The sequence below is a fragment of the Cataglyphis hispanica genome, chromosome 1 (genome assembly GCF_021464435.1).
Source record: "Cataglyphis hispanica isolate Lineage 1 chromosome 1, ULB_Chis1_1.0, whole genome shotgun sequence".
Taxonomy (NCBI): Eukaryota; Metazoa; Arthropoda; class Insecta; order Hymenoptera; family Formicidae; genus Cataglyphis; species Cataglyphis hispanica.
This window is the reverse complement of record NC_065954.1, coordinates 7,628,993-7,639,547: the sequence shown is the minus strand read 5'-3', so window position 1 is coordinate 7,639,547 and position 10,555 is coordinate 7,628,993. Positions and strand designations below refer to the sequence as shown.

At 28.2% G+C, this 10,555-nt stretch overlaps 1 protein-coding gene across 4 annotated transcripts in view; it reads left to right on the top strand.

Moving 5' to 3' along the window:
• The first annotated feature begins 1,475 nt into the window (after positions 1-1,475).
• The window catches only part of LOC126850715 (GTP-binding protein RAD), a 34,064-nt gene continuing 24,984 nt past the window's right edge, over positions 1,476-10,555 (top strand). Inside the window, exons 1-4 of one of the 4 annotated variants that reach the window (XM_050593979.1) lie at positions 1,476-1,682; positions 4,841-5,080; positions 5,387-5,669; positions 7,459-7,725. In XM_050593979.1, coding sequence (XP_050449936.1) covers positions 5,420-5,669; positions 7,459-7,725 — 517 coding nt within the window. In that variant the 5' untranslated portion in view covers positions 1,476-1,682; positions 4,841-5,080; positions 5,387-5,419. Of the gene's footprint in view, positions 1,683-4,840; positions 5,670-7,458; positions 7,726-10,555 lie in introns of all 4 variants that reach the window. The other 3 variants (XM_050593997.1, XM_050593987.1, XM_050593978.1) reach the window with 3 other exon arrangements.

The window sequence follows — 10,555 nt, the reverse complement described above, 5'->3', positions numbered from 1 at the left end:
GTTTTCTTAATTATTTTATCTTGACTGATTACATTAGAATTTGTTAATAAAATTATTATTAAACAATTGATACAATTCTTTCTTTTTTAAAGTTTATGTAAAAAGGATATAAAGAATAATCAATTTCTCTTAAAACTAACTTTTATTGGAATAGTGATGCAATGCTTTTTACAATCAAGCACGGTGACTATGTAAAATAAATCATGAATAAGCAAGCAGGTTAAGCAATTTGTTTATATAAAAGCAAAGACGATAGATTTCTTTGGACAAGAGTATAGCACCAAGACACAAGATTAAAGATACTGCGATGATAAAATGATTTTTCTAAAACAATTTAAAATTGTAGCCTTTTTGCGAAAAGATGTGAGTCAGCTTTCGCCGATTTCGTCACCTATTGCTAGAATTTAAGCAAGTTGATGCTTAAAACAAATATCATGACGTGTCATTTAGATCAGTTTACACATAGTGAGGTGGCAATTCGATAATAAAATCGCACATTATTTGTCGTATTTAAGAAATATTTTCTTATAATTTAAGAGTATTTAAAATTATTTTATATATACAAAAAATATCGAGCGTATATACAAAAATTGTTAAGCGACTGATATTGTGCAGCTAATATTAAAAAAATGAAAAAAATTTTGATAATACAATGTGAAATAAATTATGATTTTTTTCATAATTTACATGTGCTCTGATTAAAATTTGTAGATTATTGTTCACTTAATAATATTATTCAGTATACTGAAAACTATGGCACGAAAGCATGAATATTACATATGAATATATTAGCAGTTTATTTAACAAATTATTCTACATAACAATTCATAACAATTTGTTTTTAATTTTTATTTTCTTCAAAAATTTATTCTGTGTTCATTCAAAATTATTAAACTTGAGGAGAAATCTCATTCTGCATATGCTTATAGTAATTTTTTTTTTAATAACTGATGAATAACAAACGGACATTATTTTAAATTATTTTCTACGCTAAAAACAAAAAAAGTTTTTATCACAAAATAGAGTAATGACTGTTTTAAAAATTACAAATTATGTTAAATTAGTGTCACTGATCTAATAAAGATAAAGTTTTTATAAAATCCATTAAAGTAGATGTCATTCATAAAGAACTGAAGCCCGCCAAGCTTTTTTAAACTGCTATCTTCTTTTTCTCTGTAAATATTATTTGTTTCGTCCATCTCTTACACGTAATAATATATCTAGTTAAATTAGACTTAAATAAATAATGTAATGCGCTAAAACAATGTTATCAATACCATTCTTCGCTAGATGCGAATTTTATGATTTCCGGTAGTTTCCCATGCGATGCATTCTTCGAAAAGCTCGCAAAGCTGGATATGCGCCAAGTTCGTCGTCTTCTTCGTGGTTTTCGTCGTGGTCTTGGTCGTGGTCGGTGACGAGGGCGTGCAAGAGAGCCGACGCCAACGCCTGGTGTCGCTTCTCACCCTGGCAGTAGTCGCGATGCCGGGCTGTTCTCAGTGCGCCGCGCATCCTCGGACGTGCATCGTGTCGGTCTAGTTGTGCTCGTGTGTAAGCGATCGAGACATGTGATTCACCCCGCGGCTACAAAGAGAGAGAGAGAGAGAGAGAGAGAGAGAGAGAGAGACAAGGAGAAAAAAAATGACGAAAGAAGATCCTACGATCGTCAACGGCCTAAAGTGGTAAAGATCGATCGCCCATGCGCGGCAAGTCGATCCGGAAAAGTTCTTAATTACGCGAAAAGGGAAAAGAGAGGAAGACGTGAGAAATCGCCGCGATATCTCGGAGCAATGTCTCGAGACATTGGAGGAAATGCGCGAATCATCTCTCGCGCGATGTAATCACGAGCGATTAAAGGGCAGAGGTTGTCGGGTATCGAAAAAGGGGGATAATTACGGCCGCGACTAAGCTCCCGGGGAAGTGAGAAATGCAGGCGAACATATGGGGGAGGGATGGGGGGACTGATCGGCGGAGATGTTTATGCTTCTCCTCGAGAAGATTTACGCGAAACTATTTATAATTAATTGTGGGGAAAAATAAATTGACGAAGAGAGTGGAGTGATTATCGCACGTGGAGAAAAACCGATGCCTCTACTTTGAAATTCTCGTAGGGTGCACAATGTCTCGTTATTTTACCCTTAATTCTTCCGTGGTAGATTAAGTAACATTGAATAATTAAATAAAAAAAAGTATTATTTGTATTTTTTAACGGACAATAATTATACTTATATTGCTCTCTCTCTTTTTTGTAAAGATAATAAAATGTATCCTAGGCGCTGGATGTATAAAAAAAAAAATAAAATATTATTGTTATTATAAATCTAGATATTTTAAATGTAATTTAAAAACTACTTTTGTGTTATACATATTTATATTTCATTCAAATTTGTGATATTTTAAAAATAATATTTTTATTCTAGAATTCTTTAAAACGAATGATTTAATTATTGTCCAAAAATGCGAATTTCAAATTGACAAAAATAACTAAAAAAGTGCTTTATAAAGATAAACGGTTCAACTTAATATTTCAAGTGTTAATAAAAAAGTGTTAATAAAAAACAGGTTACTAATTATAGTTTAATTATATTTTAAAATATTATAAATATTATTTATTTATTTTTTCTTTAAATTATATATATAATAAAAAAATGTTAAAAGAGGAGTTATTAATAACAGCAGCATGAGCGATTCAATTAATGTTTTACGACAATATATAATCGTATATATAAAATAATAATAATTAAATAATATATACACAGTGTAATTTATTATAACATGTATTTATTATTACACGTGAAAAAACAAGGAAGGATAACTAAAGAATTATTTAAGTTATCTTTATATTTTTTTATACAGACGTCAATGAACTAAAATAAAATTAAGATAATTAAAATAACTCAAACATCTTAATTTATATATAATTTTGTTATCTTTCCAATATCTATATTATAAAAATTTAGGTCTTATCGCTTATTGTGATAATGATACTATAATTAAAGTAACGATAAATCATGACGAAAGTATCAAAGTTTCATAATGATGATGAATAACAATATCTTTTATGACGGTTTATAACTTTGATGTCATAATGTAGAATTATATTGCGTGAGTACGTAGCGTTTATAGTTATCGATTTAAAATACAATATTGATGAGAAGTTTATAAAATCTTCCTTACTCTTGTGTCAGTAAGAAACGATAAAGCTTGAGTTTCTCTTCTTAATCTTGCTTATAATAAACGCATTCTTGCGTGTATACATTATCTCACAGAGGAAAGGGCAGTACTTTAAATAAAGCTTGTTTTTCAATATTACACATTTATTAAAGATATTTCTTTGTTAATATTAGTTTTTAGATGAGAATTCTCTGTAAAAGAAATTAAAAACAAAAAATATAAAATAATTATTTGTTAATCTTTTATGTTCTTTTATTTGTTATTTGTTTTTTATTTTAACAAATAAAAAAAATATATAATATATTTTTTTGAATTAAGAGGAGAAAATATAAAATATCTTTAACATAAAATAATAAATAACATTGATATTTTGTTTCAACATTATTGATGTAACATAATTGAATTTTAAAGGAGAAATATATATCTGATTTTCTGTAAAAATTTTAATTTGTTATTAAAAATATTTATTATAAAATATTTATTATACATAATCAGATAATTAATTACACTATATCATTTTATAAAACTATAATGATCATGTATAAAATATTATTGGGTTAAAAAGATAATTACTTTCAACAACAAGTCACATTTAATTTCCTTAGCACTCTATTGAGCTTTAAATTACATAACAGACGTATACTTTATCGAAGATAGAGCGCATTAATAAGATGTTGTTGTGCAATTGTATATTGGTACAGACTGAGCTTACTTTTGTCAATACTCGATTATAGTTGCCGTCTTCGAGCACCGATATCTTTCCGTTGTATTCCGTTCACTATTCACTAACTCTTCGACAGTTTCGACAACCTATACAGCTGTCTTTCAATTGCAGTGAAACTTCGGATGCTGTTAACTCGACGTACTTGTCATCGATCTTTATCTCATTTAATCGGAAATAGTTTCTGATCGAGTAAATCTCCTAATCAAATTTGACTAATAGTAAGCTAAACATTTGTTCAAACCAATTTCAAAACACAAATTTATATTTTAAATAAAAAAATAAGATGAGAAAGGAAATAAAATGGTAAATATATGTATAATATTATTTATAATTTATTTATATCAAGTTATAATAAATAATAATTATAAAAAATTATTTATTATTTTATTACAATTAATGTATACGTATTAACATACAAATAGCGTAACATAAAATTAATTTAAAATAATTTCTTTAAAAATTATATACAATTGCTTTTTCTAAATTATTTTTTTATATACAGAAGTTTAACAGGAATTTATTACGATTTATTGAAATGTTATTATTTTTTTTTCTTAAATAAAATAAATGTTTAAATTTGATTGAATGATAAATTTGATAAATGATTAAATTTGATGAAAAGAAACTGCATGATATTATTAATATTTACATGCGCCTTCAAAGTCATGATCGCAATATGCGGAGTAATCGAGGCATTAATCGACGGGGTTGGTCTAATTAGCATGCGAGCTCACTTCCTGTGAGAAGTACGGACGGCAAAGTAACGATGGCAGAAATGCGAGAAGGGAAACAAGCGTAAAAAAAAAGAAAGAAACATAAACGCCCGCTATTTCACTGATTTTAGGAGAGGCGTAATTTTACGCGGCCGTAATTACTCCGTTCGCTTCATTCACGCGCACGTGGCCAAAAAAAAAAATTCAACTTCCCATATTCTATTTGTAGAACCAAGGAGAGTGCGAGGCTTTCTTTCATACGAGACTGAACTCGATGTGACGTCGTGTCCTTTCTCACGTACTTCGTTGGAAGATATTTTTTTCCAAGTGTGTACTTGGCATCTTGGTAGATAATCGAATCTTACGAACAGATATATTTCACGACACTCATGTCAGAGAAACATTCCGAAAATCATACGTGGCATAATACTGCGTTTTCCGCGAAGAACTTTGGAAGAAATAATTGCAAGTAAAAATATCTGCAAATGTTTGTTTTATAAATGTAAAAGAAAACAATAATAAAAATATTGCTTCGTATAAAATGAACAATATAAGTTATGCAGCATATATATAGTTCTCAGTACTTTGTGATCAATAAGTAAAAAATGTTTTAGCGAGATAATCCGCGAAGAAGAAGAAAATTACTTTGAGAAAATCGGATAAGAGAGATTAACGGAAGATATAAATCAATATATATATATATATATATATATATATATATATATATATATATATAAGAAAAAACTTCCGGATAATAATTGGTGATCTTAAATAGAAGAAACAGTGGTATTGGTGGTAATTTAAAAGAATGGCGGAAGATTCGCTTCGCCGGAAGACTAGATCGGCTTCGATTTGTGCCCCGGGATTTTCGAGTATGGAACAAATGTTGACTATGCCACCCTCGGGAGTCCGTGAAAGGGAGAGAGGGGAAAGAGATAGCGGCAGTGGAACACCGGATAGTAGTACACCCACGAGGAGACGAAGGCCAGCTACAAGATCTCAGAGCGCTCGTGTTTCCGGCGGAAATAAAAGCATCCGTCGCCGTGCTGCTGCTCAAGGTAACGGTAGTGGATGGCAGGAATGGAAGATAAATAACGTTGCGTGGAAGTTTGCCTTCTGAGTAACATTTATAATTCTTAGAAGTGTTTAAAGCTATAAGAATTTTAAAGAATTCAAAATTATATAAACAAAGGATTAATTGATTAGTTTCTTAGTAATTGATAATTTCTTCTTTAATTTTTAAGAGAATCTAAGATTTATCGATTTTTCTGTTTATCAATAATTCATTTTTCGCTTTAAATGAGCTATACATTCGAATGCTTGAGTTGTCAAACGATCGTTTCGCGTGTCAATAATCAAGATATGTCTAAATCTGAGATTAAATTATCGAGATTAAATCTCGAGATATGTAAAGGTCTATTTTACGTTTGCGTGGCGCGGTGACCGGGCGTGACTTTGACACCGTCCGATAAATTCATGAGCACGTCATCGATGACGTACAAACCTTTATGGCAAAAGAGCAAAGTGTATTTAGAAGCTTACGATATTGCATCGGTAATGCGCTTTAGTCCAGCGTGAGTTCTTGAAAACATTGCGACTGCTATTCTCGTACAGGGATTTGGCTAGTAGGTCACTGACAGTCTGAATACGTTTCATCGTTCCACGATGTTTTCGTAAGTTTAGAAACTAGCTAAATTTGCGATGTATGGTGTTTTCGCTTTTCTATATATATGTTGAGATTGGGAGATAAATCATCTGTATCATTTGTATACAATGTAAAATAAACAAGAGACTACGAGTCTTAATTAATGGATAACTAGCTGTAATTTCAGTAGTACCTACATTAAAAATTAGGATATTATTCATTTTTATATAAAATATATTAATAAAATATTTTAATTAAAATTTCAAGTTTAACAAACAATGGAGAATTATTAATTTTTTTTTGCAATGCTTGCTATATCAAATAATAAATAAAGTAACATTTGTTGTAATTTAAAATAATTCCTTGCAATATATATTGGTACACTCTAAGTAATTTTTTTTTTAATAGCGGAAAAAAATAAGAAAATATGATATTAGTTGAAAACTGTATTTTTAATAAAATATATGTCTTTGAAAGTAAATAATGTCCGCTAATTTTTTACATACTACTACTGAAATTATATTTAATCTCAATATTTTCGCTCCTCTCTCTTTTTACGTTATTTAGTTTTATTTCTTGGCTCTTTAGGTTATACTATATCACTTTCCACACTAGCTTTGCAATGTAATAGGTATAATACCTTTGAAAAATGAACTTTGTTCTTTGCTTTACTCTTGAACGTTTGCTGAAAAAAACTCGATCGACACGAATCGGAAAAGAACATATTTGTTTTCTATCTATTGACAGTCAAGAGTTTTTAAAAATAGTTTTATCAGCTATTTTTAAACGTTCGCGTTTTCTCCATTATAAAATATAAATATATATATATATATATATATATATATATATATATATATAATTAAAATAATTAAAATAATATAATAAATTATTACATTTTATTTTAATTCAACATTCTTTTTAAATAATTATGTTTTGATACTTATATTGCAAAACAAAAAGTTTTAGGGTATCTAACTTGCGACTAATTATTTGACTTATTAATATAATTAAATCAAAATTAAATCAAATTATTAATATCAATTGATATTAATATCATATTTTGATGATTGCCTGCATATGATGTACAATGTGTTCATTACAATTTGCTAAAAGTCCTGCATATTTTTGTGATAAACATTTTACTTCTACATCTACATCCGGTATTGAGTATACATGTGATATTTTGCCTACGTCGATTTTAGCCGCCGCCCATCATCATCATCATCATCATCATGAAGGGGGTATGAAGTCGGCCCACTGCAGCAGCGAACCCAGACTCACCGAGAATGACGTCAGTCCGGGGATTAGAAGACGAGGGAGCCGGAGGGGACAAAGTATGCATCACACACATCAGAGGAAGAGCAACGCCTTCCTGGACGTACCCGACGTCTCGTCTCAGATGCCACCGCGAGAGGAAGGCGAAGATGAGGATAGTTACAGGCTCCGCAGCTTTAGTCTCACCAGTAAAGGTCAGAAATAACTCTCTTCCGTTTGTTGTAAATGTAAACAAGAGATTTTACTTTTTATATAAAAACATCGGAGTAAAATTTTGAGCTATTTTGCGCATATAATGAATTGTATAAAAACCTAATATTGGATAAAAATATAACATAATTTTATTAAAGTAGATTAAAGATTTTATTAAAGTTTTATTAAAGGATTAGAAAACAGAATGATAAAGATGAAATAAGGTAATTAAAATAACTGTAATGAAATGACAACATGTATAATGTGTGTAAGTTTCTAATGATAAAATTAATAATTATTATACAAATATTAAAAAAACCATGCATTCTTACAGAATTATAAAGAAATGCTATAAAAAATATATGTAATAACTATTAATTAATCATCAGGGACTTGTTATATGTTGTTTTATTTAATAATAATTGCTTCTGATACAATATAGAATCTAAAAGTTTTGAATCTTAAAGATAAATATATACTGTATCTAGATATCGCGTTTTTTGATTTTATAGTCTCTTAAGGGATGATTTAAGCGCTCTTAAAGGCACTCTTCAAGATTTTCAAGTAGGTAGATTTTATGATTTTTAAATCTCCGTCAAATCTCTTGACTTCTTTGAGATCTATTATACAATATTTTATTAAAATTATTGAATTTTGCAATATATCAAATATTTTCGAATAATTTTTGTTAAATTTTTTTTTATTTTTATAAATATTTTCTAGATTGTGCTTCTCATTATCCTAATTCTCCAAATATTTCATAAATCATTAAACTATACTTAATAGTGAAAGCAATGTAAACTTTTTTAATATGTGTACGGTTCGCTATTTTGCATAATATATTGTTAGCTTTCAATATTGTACAAACATTTTAGATACCACGAAAGTATCGGTAATTACGTGGGCAAAGCAACTGTTGATTTTTTAAATAGTTTCGTAACGAGATACAATGTCAAACAAATTGATTAAATGATTTTACGTCATTCCATTAACTTAATGAAATACTGTTTATATTAACAATTTTTATTTATAAAATATTGCAATTATTTAATGAAATTTATCCATATTTTACATTGACGTAGAATGCATTATATTAATTTATAATAAAATGTTTCAATAATTGTTTAAACACGTGATATAAGTTCACAATGAATTTTGGTTGAATTTTCAGAATTTATAGAATATCTTAAACGGCGTGTATTTTTTTACACTTTAAAATATTTATATAATATTTTATATATTATAATATATATTATAATATATTATAATTAAGAGAAATAAAAATCAATCTTTTGTCGTTTTCTTTTGATATACAATTTTATAATTTGATCCAAAAATCTGTCATATAAATTTAATGCTATTAAAGTGAGATATCGTATACATATAGACGTTTCCGCATATATGAATATCTCGCATATGCATGATATTCTATTCGGTAGCTTTTGCATTGTGCTCATGTAATTCTACTGCTTTGCTCTTTGATAGCCCTTAGAACGGAGATGAAATGCAATGCGCAAAGTTAGCGATTGAATTTACGTTAAAGTGATATGGAATTTCTCGCCCAGTTCAGATTGTTTGCTTACCTGTGCTTGTTAATCAATCCCAGAAAGTTACCACTTAAGAACGAAACATGTATAGACAAAGGTAGTAGTTTAGGTCAGCAGATAAATTAATAAAGCCGCCCTGACCTATCGAGATGAACAATTCCTCGAAATTCCTCTGCAATATTGCTTGCCATTATTGTTTCACTCTATACTCTATACAATACTAGTTCAGTAACGAATAGTTTAATATAAACTATGCTCTGATGCAGTTGATCTGAATCTGTTTGCGATTCTCCGATTTGTTTCATAGTTCAAAGTTTTGTTAAACTACACTATGCAAATTTTAATCTGCATATAAGACTATCTTTTCTATTGTGTTGGTTGACATTTAACTGAATAAATATTTATTTATTATTTACGCTATGTTATATATAATAATGTAACATAAAATCATATTATGAAGAAGAAACTGTGGATATTGTGTTATATTATATATATATATATATATATATATATATATATATATATATATATATATATAATATGCTGTTCTTATAAAGTATTTTTTATTAACTATAACCATAATTATTTTTATACTGTTAGCAAAAACTGATTACGTGTATGTGTGATTAGAGTTAGCAAAAAATATTTTAAGTTTCTACTTCATAATGTAATTTTTAGTTTTTCTTTGATTGATGAAAGGTAACATTATATTTTTGTAAATATTAATAATATTAAAAGATATGCAAAAATGTATGAGAAATTTCTAGAATGCGATTAGAAATTGCCTATCGATGTATTTTCATCAAAATTACATTAGGTACGCATATTTGCGGATGTCAATACATGCAATTATTTTCATATATAACTCGTCCGATTAACCACTGTGTAGCTTTTGTAATTAATCAAGTAAGCTTTACTGCCTGAGAAGAAGTTGATGAATGGGTCACAGTTTGCATTTTTAATACCTTAGAAGAAATTGTTTTTCTGAAATTCTCCATGGAAATATTCTTTTTCTATCTTAGAAGCATCTTTTTCATAATAAATGGCATTTTTCTCTATTAGAAAATAAATTTTAGATATTTTATTTATTTAATAAAAGTATATATATAATATTTTCCGTACACATTTATTGATACTTGTATTTTAATTAAAAATATTATTTAGAGAAATATAAAATAATTATAAATATAAATATTTTTTATTATATTAATAATTATTATTTATTACAGTAATAAATAATTAATTTACGAGTGTATTTTTGCTAATTTATAACGGTTTTTTATTC